The following is an 18774-nucleotide window of genomic DNA, read 5'->3' as shown; positions in this document are numbered from 1 at the left end:
TATATGGTAAATGGACTGCATTTATATAGCGCTTTTAACAGACCAATGGCCATCCAAAGCGCTTTACACATTGCCTCACATTCACCCATTCACACACCGACGGTATATTTATATCACATGTTCATATGTCTGTATCTTGGAGGATGTCAGATTCAGATAGATTCGGCTAGAAAGAGTACAATATAAATACTGTAGAAAGGCAGTGCAGTTATGCTGGTGGAGGGAAACAAAGAAACTTGGTTACACTTTATTTTGTCCGTGTTACAGTGTAATTATACATTAAAATACTGAGTAAAAAGAATTACCTACATGTACTTATTATGGAGTCAGGATTAGGATTTGTGTGTGGTTTAGGTTAGAAGTGGCATGTAATTAAGCACAGTTTATAGTAATTACTGTAGTAACTACAACACTAAACACTAACATAGACACTAAAATACAGTGTTATCTGAAACTTTGTTTCAGCGTAGAAATGTCATGTAATTTAAACAAGACAACATTATAATACAATAAAATATGTTTATTTGTTCTTGCTTGTAAAATTACATTTCATAGACCAAAACAATATAATGAAAATTTTACATTTTGACCACATATAAATACTAGATTATTGTGAATTACAAGTATGTTCTTGATCTGCTTTTCAATGTGAAAAAATGCAATTAAATGCAAAAATACAATGATGACCATCTCAATTTTCATTGATTGTCTCATTACACCAAGTAGAAAAAAAACATGTTATAAAAGCTGTTCAATCACATGGAAATAAACTTTTTTAAGCATCACAACTTTAAGAATATATTGGCTGAAATAAACACAGATTGCATTGAGTGTTTGTGTGTTTCTGTGTTATGGTCCCCCTTTTTTAAAAAAAAATGAAGACAATATTTATCACATAATTAAAATTTTAAATGATTTAAATTACAATTTAAATCTAACAGCTTCAGCCCTTCACCTTCAAAACCTTGACACAGACATTATTTCACAGCAAAGATAAAAATTAGAAATACAATAATGCATATAATGAGCTTTAAGCAAGAGGATAAATGTGCAAAAAGAATAAGGCAAATCACACATTTTATACACTAAAAATGCAGGTAAATTTAAAGCAGCGGCCTCAAACATATTTAGAATCATACAATGCCAAAGTCATGGGTCCAATTCTCAGGGAATGCATGAACTCATATAATATATTTCATAATAAAATGTAATATATTTAATATGTAATATATATAATAGTTATATTACATGCACACATTTTAAAGTGTGATAAGTGTTTGAGGCTGCTGTAGCTTATTTTAAAGATTTTTTTTTATAGCAAACGACAAGCAAAATCTATAAACTGCACTTGGCCAAGTGAGTCGACACATTAAGGCAAAACACCATAGGTGAATAAGGTCAAAAATTAATAGGTATCATCATACTTCCCCAGTCAACTGATTATATTGGGAATTGCAAACATGTTTTTGTATCACACATTTTCTGCAATTTTATGAGGCAATATGTAATGGAATATGCACAAATTTGCATTTACAGAACATAAATCTGAACATTGGATAAAGGCAGGTTCAAAATTCTTGTTTGATTGTGTTAACATATTACAGATACAAGTTTTTACTGAGGGGATTTTGGATATCTCCTTTTATTACACCATAAATCAGAAAATACTCTCAACAGACAGACAGAAATCATTTTCACCGTGTTTTTACTAATGAAGTGTTGTATAAAATTATATGAATAATATGAGCAAAACACTCAGTAAAAACCTTTTTAATATAGATAAGAATAAAACTGTACATTTTGGCGAATAAAGGTGCTGCTTAAATGGAGGATTTTATGAGAAAACGTCTTTTAAAGATATGCACTGTAATTGAAATGCACAGATGCAAATAGAAAAAAATTGATTTTTCCGCCTATTACATTGTAAAATCCACTAACAAAACAAAAAGTTCATTTTACTTAATGTTTTAACTTAATAGTAAAAATCTGTACTATTCACATACTATGCCTTTTTTACTCAGAAACCCAAGTTAAGATTAATTGATTGGTTTGAGTGCCATTTTGTCAAGCAAGAAAAAAAAAAAAATGAGGCGGAGCAATTTTTAATAGACTTTTCACTTATTTCCTCTACTTTGCAGTTATGTTTCTGTTTTTATTCACTCATTTCCCAAAGTCATCTTGAATGTTGAATTGTCAATATAATTGAAAATTTTAGAGAACATCACATAAGATGACTTTATTAATTGATGTAGATTTTCCTAAAATGTTTTTGTTTGATCAGTGTTATATTTGGTTGTGCTCTTGAACATCAATTATATCATTTAAATTCTCTTCTTATTGATGCAGCGATGCATGTGTGTGTGTGTGTGTGTGTGTGTGTGAGAGAGAGAATGATACAAAACATAACTATATTTCATGTCAAATAATGGGAAAAAAATTGTTACTAACACTTATGTCATAAAGACCTTGTGAAATGTTTAATTGGGTTGATATAATCCGTCTATAGCATTATGAGTCACACACACTTTAACATTCAGCATCAAAACACAATGGTAACAATTAAATTATCAAGAACCCTCAGTTCTTTTTTAGTGACTAGAGCTCTTGTGTAAGTGAACTAAGCATTTGTCAGTACAACATAATATTCCTATTTCACGTTAATCGGTTTGCATGCTTTTTTTAAGTAATTCTAACTAATTATATTTTACAGTGTAGTCTGAAGTAAGACATTTTATGAACAGCCACCTAGACAAAAGTCTCAAAATTGACCAGTGCATGAAAAAACCCTATGCTTCTTGCCTGTAGTGTCTTGCCCTAAAGAGCCAGGATAAGCCAGTAAATCACGTGAGTGTTTTACTGGCAGTAGAAGGTCATGACGTTCTGCTGGTTTCCTCGAATGAGCAGGACGGGACAGTGTAGACCGCAGCTAAGTGTGTCCAACCAGGCCATATAGAGAGCACTGGGACAGTCCGCCTGCGGTACGGGGAGAGACCTGAAACACACAAGTTCATTAATAATTAACAGGTGTGTTGACCCTCCAATTATGATTCTTAACATTTCAGATGTAAATGATTAATGAGGCTCCAATATTATCAGATTGTGCTTTGTGTGTGTATGAACCACATATTGACCAGCAGCCAGTAATGGTTAATGGTCTGACAGTAAATACTCACACTAGGACCAGCGCGGCGTGCTTCGAATTCCTCCGTATGATCTCGTTCAGGCGCACTTTTCTCTCCGACTATCAGAGGAGGACGGAAAAATTTAGCTTCCAAGTGGGATTTATGATTGTAGCAGGACATTGAGGTCAAACACACACACACCTTCAGTCTCAGCGCGTCCATCTCTTTGTCCATGACCTTCCACGGACACTCTGCCCTCTGCTGTTGAGCCGTCCTCTCGTCCAGCTGTGCCTCGTTCAGCCTGAAGGGGGCGAGTGTTTCCTCAAAGCGCCTTGTACTAATGACACCAAAGAAGTTCTGTTAGTGTGTTTGGGTGTTAAAATCCACTTCAATCTGATTAAATCACACTAAATTCAAACTAAAATTGGGGTAAACCTACCTTTTGGGAAGGGGTGGCCGTTCGCTGTCCGTCATCACGATGACATCATGAACGTCCAGTCGGAAACGCTGGAGCAAAGTCATCATTCTGAGCAAAATAAGATGTTTAGTTCATCAATATTCACTGAATAGAGTTACAGTGACTGGCAGCTTTTAGGTACATTTATACTAGCAGACTTACGATATAAGATACTTGACTTTTACCATTTTTAAGGAGCTTGTATTTGTTTAGTGAAATTGTTGGCGGATTCCAATGATTCAATGACTCTCCCACTTCTGATGTGTCAAATAACTGGTGCTTTGAAGATTAGGCGGTTATTCATACAATGACGATGAAATGTAAATGGTAAATATGAGTAATTGTGATGATCTGCATGATTTGAAATAACGAATGTTCTTGTTGAATATGCTGATTTAAATGATTATAGAGTCCAAGATCATTTGATCTTGGGAGAATTTGATTGAGAAATGCTTAAGTTCATATTGAGATGCCTGACTTTTTTGATTGCAGACTTTGGTATCTTGCAGGGCTCCAGACTGCGACTGAAACGGTCAAAATATTAATTTGCGAGCGCCAAAATACGCGTCAGAAATACGCCAAAGTGGAAAATATTAGGCTTTCTCAAAGCCCTCATCTCTATCGAGCAACAACACTGACGACTGTGCCAGCATGAGAGAGATCGAAAGAGACGTAGACGTGTCAATGAATGAACGTCCCAGTGCTGTAAAAGTGCAGGAAGGCAAGTGTCTATTGCGTACACACAACGTGGTTTACCACAACAGATAAACATGTCAGCTGTGTGGACGCCAACTAATTGGTAACAATTCTTGTTTTTAATTGATACTGATATGGATTCTTATTCTCAATATATTTTAATCTTTGCTGTTTTCTGTGACTGAACTTCACGTTATTTGTAGCGCAGCCATCCATAATCGCAGGCAGATTTGCACTTAACTGTCACCTTTAATATGTCCCTTTTAACTTGTTTAATGTTAGTAAACAGTAAACTTTTTGCCGCTCTTTAATGTGTCCTGACAGATGCTCAATCAGCATCTCGAGCTTGGAAAGAGCTTGTGTAAAACAGCTCGAGAACAATTATGTCAAGTTTACCTCAGAAAAGCCATTAAATGCTCATGAACTCGATCGTTAGTCAGCGAGAAAAATAACTATAGAAAGTTGCATTTTACTAAATATATGCACTATATAACGTTATCCTTATATTTTTACTTAAACTGTTGTCTTCATGAGAAATAATGGAAGGAGCTAGCAATGAAATTCAACACCGCCGATATACAGTAATTGCACGTAAAAAATGTAAACGCGTTTATTCTTTTGTGCCACTCAAAAAAATGTATTTGCCGCCTTTTTCCCTTATAGAAGTCAATGCCTCCTTAATTTCTTTTTTTGTCTGGAGCTCTGTCTTGGGCACAGTTTGAGACATTACTGAGATCTCTTCTGCTCACGGGGGTCTTTTTTTCTCAGGAGATACATTTGAGAAGTGGGAGACTTGAGAAAAAGTTCTCCAATGAATCTAATTTTCATCTAGAAGAAGTAACTGAGATGTTCAAATCTCCTCTGGGTGATGATTCAAACGATTCAGGAGTCTCACTCTTTGCGGTCGTCCTCCATGGTTTGCTGTTCTCCGATGATGAACACTCTGACTTTGCATCGTGTCCAGCGTTTCCTTCTGGTCAACAGGTACGGCACTAACAAAGTCAGACCTGAGACGGACAGCGAGGACCACATTACTCAACTGTTTCGAGTTGACTGAAGGGTTATCAAACCCAAATGATGACGGCCGAAGCCTGGTAATGATTACAGTCCGTATCTCACCTCCATCGTCAGAGATCCAGTACACGTCGATGGTCTTCTTCCCTTGTTTATTCTGGAACACAGTTTTGATCTGATCGTTCACCGTCTTCTTTGTGTTCTTTGTGTTGTCGACGTCTACGAGGGAGAATCAGATGAAAAGAGAACAAAGAAATTAGATAAGGATTGAAGAACAAAGAGAAGACGCATCGATCGGTTTGAGTTGATTCACCTGAGTCGCCGTCTGAGTTCTGCTGATCAGACTCGATGGCCTCGTCCATCTCGAAGGCCTGATTGACTGTCAGATACACAGGACAGAATAACCGCAATAATCCACATGTACTAAACAAGCACACACACACTGACAAAAGGGACATACCCTCAGTCTGTAACTCGTCTCGGACGTCCAGTCCGTCCATCATGCGCAGAACACACACGCCGTGATTGGAGTCGAAAGAATCACTGAGACGAAAGAAAAATACTTAATTTCTGCTTCCGGCAGAGTGAATCTCACAAAAACATGTCCTGGTCACTTTTCAGGTCACAATATTTTACATGAAGGAAATTAAGCCTTTACAGGACCATTAGCAGAATTAAGCACATTTTACCTCCTAATTGTAACTTTCATGGTCAAAGGAGATTCTCTTTACAAAAGGATACTTTGAAGTGTTTTATATTATTATTAAATATCAGCATAAATTAAAGTAGTGGAACAAAAAATTGCCATGGTGAGTAAACACAGTACAATTTAAATAAATAAGCTTTTTTTTAAATTGCATATACAAGCAGAATTGCAATTTCTATTTGCTTTTAAAAACTAACTTTGTAATGTAATTTGTGTTGTTTAGTTCATTTAAAAAAAGCAGTGGAACAAAAACGTTGATGGTTTAACAATTTGCAATTAAAATACATAATCTTTTTTTTTTTTGCATTACAATAAAGATCATTATATATTCTTTTGCATTACTGGGCATGTGCTTATGTCAATTTTCAATAAGCAAGCAGACATACGATCACTCTTCACTTTTAAAAATTATGCTATGAATTGTAATATATGTGAAATGTAAATTTTTAAAGCACATTTTCACTCCAAATTTCCCATTTTTCTAAATTTTCATTCACAATGGAGATTCTCTAGAAAAGCCTTTTTCTTTTTTTTTGCTTTTTTATTAAAATCTGTATAAATTAAAGTATCATAACACAAACTTGTATGGTGTCTACTTTACAAATAAAACAAATACGTTACAATAAAGAGTTTTTTTGTTTGTTTTTCTCATTACTGGGCGTGTGATTAATTGTACTTATTTCCCTTTAAGCCAGATATAGTTTGATATTTCATTCTGGACAGATCTTAGAGATTGTGAGGCAGTGTACACTCACTATATGGTGTTTATGTAGTCCTCTATGACTTGACTGCTGCTCTCCTGCCAGTTCACTTTGAATCCGACCACCAGTATATTCGGCTTCAGCTTTCCCAAACCAGAGGCCTTAAGAGGGGAACATTTTCATATTTTCTACATGAAATTAAATGCACCACTCACTCACTAGAAAGCATCATAAACAGCATTGGAGAATATCAATCACTGGGCTTTATGCATGAAATATCATGGCGTTTGTAACCTGTAGAAGATGCCGGGCTCCGTCTCTCAGACTGGACGCCTTGAAGGCCGTGTAGAAGGAACGAACCTTCCTCTGATTGAGCCACTTTATCATGTCATTAGTGTTGCGCTCAGACACGACCGACTTCTCACCCTCCTGAAGAAAGAAAAACATATCCATAATAGGAGTTTTCAGCTCTTTTGAGGGCAGAAACATCTCAATTAGAAGTGCTTTATATGCCATGAGATGAAATGCCTGGCTCTTACCAAGAGAATGTCTCCACAAATCATCAAACTGACATTTTTGGTGAAAGAGCCCACAAAGTCCACCAGCGCTGGACGCAGATTCGGAGGACCCGTCAGAACTAGACACTGAGGCCTGAGGAGACGAAACAAACAAGTGAATATATCAGGGTAAACTCCATGTAATCTACCATTTCATTTAAAGTAAATGAAAGTAAGGCTGCTCGACGGGTTGCAGTAAATCAGGCTCTAGAAACGGCATGCTGGTGCATGAACTTCCTGGTGTTATGGACAACAACATTTTTGATTCTGACGCTAGGTTTACCTGAGTATAGAATATTGTTGTGACCATTTATATTGGGCTGAATTAAAGATGGATTTATTACAAATCATTAACATGATTGATACCCAATTTTTGAACTTTTATGTTGGACTCATGGACACTTCTATTATTGATTCTTCTATTATCTATTATTATAAATTCCTTTCAATTCTTGGCAACTTTTATGTTGAGAATTTTTTATTTGCATATATTTGTTTTGATGAAAATATGTTAAAATACATTCAAATGGCAGAACTGACAGTTATTATTCATTGGTAAATTAACCAAAACCATTAATCGACTATTCAGAAAATAATCATCAGGGGAAAAAAGTTGATTATTAATAGTTTGATTATTTGACTAATCAGAAAGTAAAGAGTAATCAACTGAAAAAAATTAATAAAATAGATGTAGCCTTAGTCGTAATTATGAGATAGAACAATCTAAATTATGGCATAAAACATTTTATAAAGATGAAATTATGACATTATAATTTTAATTATGAGATAATTATGAGATAAAACGTAAAATTTTGGAAATTAAAAAGTCAGATTATAAAGTCAAAGATTTTTTTATCTCAAAAATGTTTTTTTTTTAATCTCATAATATTGGCTCCTCATCTCATAATTATGACTTTTTTATGCCAAAATGACTTTAAACTAATGACTTAGTAAGTCATTATTTTGGCTTCTTATCTCATAATTATTATTTTTATGTCCAAAATATCTTTTTATCTCATAATTTACTTTTTATCTTAAAAATGACTTTTTATCTAAAAAATTACATTTTATCTCATAATTATGACTTAGTAAGTCATCCTTTTGACTTCTTATCTCATTATTATTACTTTTTATCTCCAAAATAACTTTTTAATCTCATAATTATGACATGTTGGGTCAAATCTCATAATTATGAGATAAAAAGCCAAAATGATGACTCACTAAATCAGCATGAGAATTTGCTAAAACAAGGCGTATAGCTATTTGGCTGTTGATTATTATTATTAAATAGCTTGTAACGTGCATTGATGAATTGTTCACAATAAAACCAAGAACATGCATTAAGAGCGCACTGTGCATCTACATCGTCTCATTCATATCCTATTAAAACCTCCTCTAGCATCTGACCTGTAGTTTTTGACGTGATCTTCAACTCCTGCCAGAGACACGGAGTAGGACAGAGCCATGTTGTAGGTACTGGCCTGGACAGACGAACCCCAGTTCACCTCTTGAACGACACAAAGTCATCATCATTGTCAGTAAAAGTGCATCGTTTCAATGCAATCTTTACACTGATGGCTCAACACGGTCCTGCTCACCTGGTTTCTTGTAGGTCACGTAGCCGAATAAGAAGATGATTAAACCCAAAGAGATGAGTGCGGCCCACCAGGTGAGCAAAAACATCAGTATGACAGAAATAACGGCCCCGAACAAACCCGTCCAGGGGCTGTAATACCGAAATGATGGCCTCCATCCTTAAGTAAGCAGCAGATATGAGCAGAAAACACAGAGGGTAGAAAAAAAACTTGATAATTTTTATATCTGGACTGAATAAACTTTCAAAAGTAAATACATTTTACATGATTATGATGTACACAGCAACAACCCCAGTGTTAAATTAACAATCATCAGAGTAAATTTAAGTCCAGACTCAAGAGTAGGACAGAGACTCAGGACAGAGTTACAATTTTAGGTCACAATTATGGTGATCAGTATTTGCTTTAGTTGGGCTTTGTTGAGATTCATACGCTGATTCTTGATGTGTTTGTGTCCAAAAAAAAGTGGTTCAAAAAAAAAATTGGGGGCAGAATCTCATGCTCACAGGGCAGCTGTAATATATAATGTAAAAATAACAAATCACCCACATAAGAGATTGATCTCAGAATGATATTAGTTCATCAGGTCACGATGTGGTGATTGTTACTATGAAAACATAACACTGATAAAAAGTTCCTGTTCTTTCTCTGCCATAACAAATGATTTTTTTAAACACACATTTAAAGAATAGAAAAAGTAATGTTAAAAGTCAAGGGTCAAGAGTACAACTAAATCAAACACTTTTCTCCATCATGGTGACTAAAATGGTGACTTACCTTCAGTGATTCTGCTTGTTAACATCATGTGTCCATCACTAATACCCAATTATCACTCAATGAATTACTTCACTTAATTAATATCACTTAATTATCTCATTAACTTCTGAACTTAAATAAACTCTGAGGAGTTTTAACTTAACACTGTGTTTTTGTTGTGTACTCAATGTACTCAAAATATGTCTAGAACAGATAATCAGACTGATTTTCGTTTGACATTTTGAACTCACCAGGTGAATTGGTGATGGAAGCGTGAAAACAGCTGAAGTTGATCAGCGCATAAGAGCAGAGGAAGAAGTTGGAGATCAGAGGAGCGATTGTGTTCAGCTCCGCTGCCGAGATGAAAGGGGAACTTTTATATAAAATATAAGTGTATACAGTATTATCTTTGAAAAATGCAAATTGAGATGAATATTATGTAGCATTATCGCATGTATTTTGACTCACCAATCAGAATGAAGCACATGGCGATGACGTAACACAGCAGATAAGCTCGCAGTGGCTCATTGTTTTTCCCGTAACCCTTTCCAAAGAAGCCAATGTATGGATAGATATTGTCCCTACAGAGACACTGTACCCAGAGGAGATGTTCAAAATTCTTTGAATTTTACAGGCCATGTTCACTTTGATGATCTGATGAAGTTACATATTAGCTATTATCTGTGTAAGGTTTGGCAATTCACCTGGAAGACTTTGGGTGCGGAGACAAGGAACGCAAGGGCGGACGACAGGGTGGCTGCAAATATGCCCGCGTAGATCAACGGACCAAAGCCGGAGACCTGGACTAGAACCTGCAGATTTGAACGGAAAAACACATGATTGCAACATAAAGTTCATCTGTCAAATCAGTGGTGTTGGAGAGAGCCATCCAGAACAGTATCAAACATTTTGACCAGCTAATCTCTACGCGAAGTAAACTAATTCATATATTGTCAAGGCAAAACATAGAAATGTGTCCCCTCAGATTTTGAGGCAAGTTAAATAATAATAATAATATATTTATTTATTTATTTATTTATTTAACTGAGGTGACTTAACTAATAAATAAATTTATTTAAACAAATAAAGAGATAATCATTATTATCTCTAGTAACCAAAGTAATACATAAATACATTAATAATGAATAATTATAAATATTGACTAAATAAATACATTTAAATAAATAAATAAAGAAAGAAACCTAAGTAACCTAAGTAGGAACACATTTAAATATATAAATTGAATAAATAAATAAATAAATAATGATAATTTAATCTAGTAATGAAAGTGATAAATATATTTAAATATATACGTAAATAAAATATATTACTCTAGTAACCTAACTTATACATACATTTATATAAACAAATAAATAAATGCTAATTAACATTGTAACCTGAATAATAAATAATCAAAAAATCAATAAAATGTACTCTAGTAATGAAAGTGATAAATAAATCAATAAATGTAAATAAAAAAATTAAATAATAATAATTACTCTAGTAACCGAAGTAATACATACATTTATTTCAATAAATAAATAAATGTACATAAATAATTATTAGCTCTAGCAACCTTACAAACAAATACAAATAAATTGATAGAAAAATAAATTATAATAATGCATTATAGATTAAAACAGCATTTCTCTAAAGTACTGCGGTGGAAATCATGTAAAAATCATAAAATCCCGGTCTATTTTTGGTCCGCCACATCTTTGCAGATAATTTGCTTTACACTGAACAGTATGTCACACTTCCTTCTGTTGTCCAAACTCTTTTTTCCCCTGTTCTGTTAGGCACTCCTGGTGATCACTGGCTGTCTAGTTGAGTGGCGATCTATAACTATAACAATAGAACAACCCATCTTACATTCATACACCAGTGTTAGAAGTGAAGCTGGTCACCTGGAAGTTGTTGGAGAGGCCGAAGGCGCAGGTGCCGCTCTGCTGGCACTCGGTGAAGTTCCAGCCCAGACTGCAGCTCAGACCGTCACAGGCCTCGGTGAAGTTCAGCGGCAAACTGTCGTTCAGGTTCCCGGAGGCGTCCCGCAGAACACACGCTCCTGTGGGACAAACGCGTTACGTCATTCACTGCTCTTTCTCTGTATTTTTGTCTTGTTTTCTATGACAAATATCTGAACATTCCTAAATCAAGCAGGATGGATTCTGATTGGCTGTCAATGATTTATTGTTCACCAAAGAAAAAAATAGTTCTGAAAGAGATTCCAACGATATTGTTCCTCTGTGCCGTTATCGTTATAGTTGTGATATCTTTATCGGAGAAGGAAACACACGTGGCCGCTCCCTTCGATTAAAAATAATAGCTAGTGCGGTGGCTGGGATATATGTAAACCTATCAACATCTGTTGCCATGATTTTTGGAATGACTTATCACGAGAAGAAAAAAGAAAACAGTTTTAGTCGCATAACATCGGAAACGCTGTCATTTCGCAATAGTTTTTATCGACATTTAGATAATAACCACAAAAGTTTTTCGCAAATCTGCGCTAGTGTCACAGTAACTCAAAATCTTTATTTCAAGACATGCAAATCAAAATAATGAAAGATAATGTTAAAGAGATTCCTTAAGAAACCACGAGCAGCCTATTATTAGACTCAACTGTGAAAGCTAGAAATAAATGGACTTTTTAAACATTAGTGCTGATACTCACTGCATAAGAATTTAGTAAATGATGTTGTCCGCTTGATTAAATACTCACCCACGGTTGAAGATATGGCTAAATAACTAATGGTGGTGCAGAATATGGCCATCAGTGTCCCTCTCGGGATGGCGATCTCAGGCTCCTGAAACATTCACAAACACAGCATTTGATTAATACCATATTTGCGTTTCAGAAACACTGAGACAAACTTCACAAATTCATTCATGTATTTATGCTAGATAACTCAAAGTTGGTTTTGACCTTTAGATCGCCTGAGATGTTTGCTCCGGCGAGGATCCCAATGGCAGATGGGAAGAAGATGGCAAACATCTGGAAGAATTCGCCACTTCTCCAGTCTGGGAAGAGGTTCTCCAAGAAGATGTCGCCTGGCAAAAATAATTCAGTTATATTTTGCAAAGATAAGATTCACCCTCATGTTGCTTCAAACCTCAACAATCTAGTGGCTATTAATATTTTTGCCTTTTTGCTATTTTTATACCATTATATGTCAGCAGATGTCACCAAAGTCACCACATTTTTAGGTTTCGTCTGTCTGAACTTACTGGAATGATTAATTTGTTTTACTGAAGTAAAATAAATATAAAATATAACATAAGATAAGCATATTTTACATAAAAATATGGTACTTTTAGAGGTAAATAAATTCAAAAATAACCCAAAAATCACAAAAAAGTGCATAAATTGATGTATTTTATTGAAGATAGTGATATGACATTTATTTTACAAACATTTGGGATCAAACCTGAGACCTTCTTGCCCAAATTTGAGGGTAAATGGGCAATTTACAAAACTTTAACATAGTTTTTTCATGGAAAGTTTTTTATAGTGACCAAAAAGACACCATAAAATTAGTCCATGTCTTCTGAAGTCATAGTATAGCTTTGTGTGAGAGTACGTTTGTACCTTTTTGTTTCACAAATTGTCAAGCAACTATTGCACAACGCTTTAACCCTATTTGTATGGTATTAAGTGCTCTTGTCTTGTTTTGAAGAAGTCAACAAACTTTTTTTTTAGGATGCTGCACATGCAAAAAGACTCACTGCGGTAACCGAAGATACCGATCGACTGTTTCTGAGGAGTCGCTGGAATCACGGTGCCAACAAAGTAGTTGATGAAGGACACCATAAGAACCAAGAAGAACAGGATCTGAGTCTGCGAGAGAAGGAAAGCACTGCATTATGAGCTGATGGTTTGTGAGAAGATGCTCAGAGTTTTGTAACAAGGGCTTTGTGGAGCATCTAGAGGAGAGTGAAGGAACTGCAGGCTCATGAGATTAGGAACTGCTCAATATCAAAATAAATTGAATTAAAATGCGTCATTTTCAAGGAAATAAATGCATACAATTGTCATTAATGTGATTAATATAAGAAAAATAATAATCGAAATATTCCACAACACTGAAAAAGTAACTCAAAATAAGTTAGGCATTTTTCCACTTTTTTATAAGTTATACAAGATTCAACTCATTGAATGTAATTCAAGTTGAAATGACTTTAACAACCAAGTTGATTATACTTAATTTAAGGCAGCAGTTTTTTTTACAGTGAAGTGATCATGCAAACATTTTTAAGGGTGAAATATTAGCTTTACTTGAAAAATCAGACAAATAAAATAGATCAATGGATTCAGCTGAAAAAAAAAAAGAAAAAGAAACAGTTTGGGAACCCTTAAATTCAGTAAAGTGACGTTCAAACAGTGATAAACCAAACAGAAATTCATTTTCAATAAGAAACAGGTCAAATTTCTGCAACAGTATTAAACTGAATGCGTTTTAAATACACATTAACCAAATTATTTATGTGTGTGTGTGTGTGTGTGTGTGTGTGTGTGTGTGTGTGTGTGTGTGTGTGTGTGTGTGTGTGTGTGTGTGTGTGTGTGTGTGTGTGTGTGTGTGTACATGCAATATAAGCATTTTGAAATATGATTATTAAAATAAAACCAAATATATGCACATACTTAATAAAGAACTATGATATGATTTCTTGAGTGTAGAAATACCAGTTTCGTACCTGCTCATTTATGTATTACTGACAAATATGCCTCATATTTAGTTTATTAGTTTATGTTAAAACTGTGGGATGGAAATGGATGGAAATTGTATATGCAATCATTTTATATGCAATACATCTTAAATTTAGAAATCAAAAGCAGATTATGTTTCCCCCTCACTGAAGTTGCATGACATATTGCCAGCAGTGCCTATGTTGTAAAATGCATGTTTATTTTGAGGACTGTACCTTCGACTCCCACTCCATCCCAGCCAATGAGATGAGAAGCAGCATAGTGACTGTAATGGATCCTATAATTCGGACATCATTGACTGAATCCACAATTTGGGAGTCATACTCCTGTTGCATCATAAACAAACATCATATCAACGATCGGCATAAACGGAAGATAATGTCATGCAACAGAATGACAGTGTTTGTTTCTTACAATGAGAAGATCTCTGACCGTCTCCGAGAATCCCACCGTGTTGAGTGCGCAAGCGAGAGCGTTGGCGAAAGAAAACACCACGCCGATAGGACCTCCCAACTCAGGGCCCAGTGTGCGGGAGATCATGAAGTATGCACCACCTGACGGGTGGAGGAGAGACACATGGAGAACCATGAGTGCTATGTGGATGCTAAAGGTTTTCGGGTGGTTTCAAGTGGGCTGATGTGTGCCTACTGGCCAAAAGAGTACCCAGTACCAAATATTGTACACACACACACACACACACACACACACACACACACACACGTTTGTTTTTGTGAAATGTGAGGACATTCCATAGGCGTAATGGTTTTTATACCGTACAAACCGTATTTTCTATCCCCTTACACTGCCCCTGTCCCTAAACCTAACCCTCACAGGAGACTGTGCAGTTCACTTTCTGTGAAAAAAACCTCATTCTGTGTGATTTATAAGCATTTTGAAAAGTGAGGACATGGGGAACGTCCTCATATTTCACCCTCTTTTTGTAATACCTATGTTATACCCATGTCATTATACACATTTGTGTCCTGATATTTCACGAAAGCACGCCCACACACACACACACACACACACATATATATATATATATATGTATTTCTTCCCTTCCTTTTGAAACCAAATAACTGTGATTTCTTGTTGCATTGCTGCATCAATAGGAAGAGAATTACAATAATATAAATTAAGTTCAAGAGCCCAACCAAAGGAACACTGATCTCCATCATGGTGACTTAATGTAATCTTATGTGAAATGTTTCAGTTGTATTGACATTTGAACATTCAAGATGACTTTGGGAAATGAGTGAATGCAAACAGAGAAAAATAACTGCACAAGTGGAGGACATGAGTCTGTTAAGAAATGCCTCGCCTCAAAACTTTATTTTTGGCTTGACAAAATGGCACTCGAACCAATCAATTAATCTTAACTTGGGATTCCAGAGTAAAAAAGGGATAGTATGTGAATAGTGCAGATTACTAGATTTTTACAATTAAGTTAAGACATTAAGTAAAGTGAACTGAAATGTGTTAGTTAGAATCACTGTTGGATTTTCACAGTGTAGTAATCTGGAAATGTTAGTATCTGGTTCAAAGTAATCCAATCCACAATGTTGCTTTGAAAAATCATTCAACTTTTTGTCTAGAATATACTTTTTTTCAATCAGAAATTAGATTTTTTTTGTCCCAACTGCTTAGAAAAAGCAACAGCACACTTCTCTCAAATAAGACAGTGAAGGACGAGTTACGCAGCAAAGGAAGCATCAGCATCACCGATAATCAAAGTACAATCTGATCAGTTTGATATCATGACTCACCAGAAGAGACTCTCCCATTGGTGGAAATGGCAGATACAGACAGTGCCGTTATGGAGGTCACAAGGACTGACATCAGTATTATTACCCATGTAAGAACTAAAGTAGAGGAAATAAAAAAACGAATGAATAGGACACAATGTCTGTACAGAGCTCCAGTTCAAAGAATAGACAAAACACTTCAGAGATAAGTGGCCATCAGAGATTGTACACACACACACACGGTTCTGAGAAGTCCTTCTATAAAAGTTTTTCACTGGGAATTTTATTAAGCAACATTATCTTTACTAAAGTAAATAGCCTGTCTGGCCTGTGGTTCACTAAAGGAAGTTGTTTTACTGCATTGCACAGACTCTCAAATTTCCCATTTCCCAAATGACCAAAAAGTAACACTCACGGATTCCTGCTTGAGATGTGATCCAGGACAATCGCAGGAACAGAATGACTCCCCAGATATTCAACATACAGCGAATCTGAAACACAATAACCGAGCATGTTTATGCACATGCACGCGTGGCCGTTTGCAAGCACGAGTGTGTATTTTTCACTGTTTCTCACCATAACCCCAGTCACCCATCCAAAGCGCACTGGTTGGTAGGTCTTTCCTCCTTGGCCGTTTTCCTCGGACTCGTTTCCACTCTCTTGAAGCGCTGATAGGCTTCCCATACTAGAGCCGCACGTGCCAGATTCTCCATCCTAAACCAGTACATACACGCACAAAATCACTACATTTAAGGAGGCCATTTTTTTAAGTACAATCAACTTGGATGTTTAAGTCATTTCAACTTAAATTACATTACACTGACTTAATGAGTTGAATAACTTATAAAAAAGGTTGAAAATTGCTTAAGTTATTTTGATGAGTTAAAGCAATGTAAAAACATTTGTTGTCATAGCTTGTTTATTATATAGCCTAATTTTACCGGACGCTACAGTTTTGGGACCACATTTCTAAGACTTTTTCAGTCGAATTTAATGATTTAATTTTTTTTTTAATAATTAAAATGTAGTTGATATATTGTCCTAACCAAGTCCTAAGCCTAAACAATCTAATCTAAACTAATCTGGTTATGAATTCAGTTTTCTTGGAAAGAAAAAACGTATTTTTCAATGTGAAAGCACATGACATGCGTGGGGAAAAAATATCATATATCATAGCCACAAATTAACAATTTGCTCTCATTTAATTCGTATTCGTATTTAATCACATTCGTTCCCTTGATATTCAAAATTGTGGCCACGTTGTAGTAATTTTATTTACTTAAATCAATTTATTTTATTTTATTTAAATCAAAACAAGGGAAGGAAATAGTTTAAGGTGGCCACGCTTTACTAAAACGAAAGGAATTAGTAAATCGTCGAAACTTATTCTTAATTAGTGGCCACGATTGAACAAAAATGAGAGAAGAATTCCAGGCCTATATATTTTTTACGCTTAAAGATGTGGAGACTTCCAAAATAAAAAGAAGATATTTCCACAAAAAGTGCAAAAAAGTACCCCACTGTCAAGCGGTTTCCATTAAGCATGTTTATTATTACAACAACAAATTTAAACGATATGATATGAAAATGTGAGTTAAAAGAAAAACCAGTTTGCAACATTAAGCAGCATAATGATTCGTTTTACGCAGCTAAAATACCCAGAAACTCGCACATTTGAGTTTAAAATGGCGGGATACGCTCCTACGTTAAAAAACGAATTGCTAATTCGAATTCTACATTTTCTGTGTACAGTTTGTGCGAGACTTTCGTTTCATTACAAAGTGCAGTAAAGCATTAAACGGATTACTAGCGTGTTTATTTTACAATAATAAATGCAAATGATATGAAGATTCCAATCTTGAACACTAAGCAGCATAATGAACCGTTTTGCACAGCTAAAATAACTGGAAGTCCTACATCTTTAACTGGCTATCATCTTTGCGTCTGTTTTAGAGTATCTTATAGAGTAGATTTGGCTAGGTGGCGCTGTCACATTAAACAAGGGTCCTAGAAATGCGGTCCTGAAACTGCAGCCTCTGGTACTTTTCCTATAGTTTCAACGAACGACCCACATCACAAGCCTTGCGCAGAACCTCCAGTGACGGTCTGCTGCGCCGGATGCGGCCCGTGGCAGTGGCGTTGGCGTAAAACTCTAGATGCGGCAATGCATCCATGGTGCTGTATATGGATGGTCGCCTGTTGTCCTGCCTCGAGTTCAGAACATCCGACGTCCTCCGTGCCGGCGTCTCCACGCTGATGGCCGTCTCATTGCCGGTGCTGTAAGAGGAGTAATGCGGCGGAGCATCTTCACTGGCCGAGAAGTGACCAGAGGGCGAGATGTCTGATCCCTCCAGCCTGCGTTTGGAGAAGCGGTGACCCATTTGTGCAAGAACTACTTTGCCTGTAAAGTGAAATAAGTTCAGACATTTAAAAACAATGTTACAGTGGTTTATAAGCTACACTGCAAAAAAGAATCGTGTTTCTGTTTGGAACAGAAACAAGATTATTTATCTTACCCCATTGGCAGATAATTGCTTGTTTTAAGCAAAAACTCACTTCATTTTGATTTTATTTTCCAGAAAACAAGAACAAATATCTTATATCATTTCACTCATCTAGTAAATGCATCTTGATTTAAGAATGTTTAGATATTTAGACTGGAAACAAGAGAGAGAAAAAAAAAACTACATAAGAAAAGCATGTTTTGCAGTGTATTA

At 35.5% G+C, this 18774-nt stretch overlaps 1 protein-coding gene across 1 annotated transcript; it reads right to left on the bottom strand.

Annotated features, from left to right (window-relative positions):
• Positions 1-1630: 1630 nt before the first annotated feature.
• slc12a10.1 (solute carrier family 12 member 10, tandem duplicate 1) lies at positions 1631-18438 on the bottom strand (the record flags this gene model as incomplete). The annotated part of the gene is made up of 26 exons (XM_079842578.1): positions 1631-2992; positions 3174-3241; positions 3324-3459; positions 3562-3648; positions 5171-5282; positions 5395-5508; positions 5603-5668; positions 5750-5832; positions 6751-6857; positions 6991-7125; positions 7236-7347; positions 8661-8760; positions 8852-9007; positions 9856-9957; positions 10073-10196; positions 10309-10416; positions 11512-11669; positions 12327-12411; positions 12531-12655; positions 13331-13442; positions 14528-14638; positions 14727-14866; positions 16079-16174; positions 16473-16548; positions 16634-16771; positions 18130-18438. The coding sequence occupies 26 exons, from the start codon at positions 18436-18438 to the stop codon at positions 2854-2856; spliced, it is 3099 nt and encodes a 1032-aa protein (XP_079698704.1). The 3' UTR covers positions 1631-2853.
• Between the last annotated feature and the right edge of the window lie 336 nt (positions 18439-18774).

The sequence above is a fragment of the Gobio gobio genome (genome assembly GCF_949357685.1).
Source record: "Gobio gobio genome assembly, chromosome: 2".
In the NCBI taxonomy this organism is placed as follows: domain Eukaryota; kingdom Metazoa; phylum Chordata; class Actinopteri; order Cypriniformes; family Gobionidae; genus Gobio; species Gobio gobio.
Note: the sequence above shows the minus strand (reverse complement) of the source record. Positions and strands in the feature narration are given on the sequence as shown.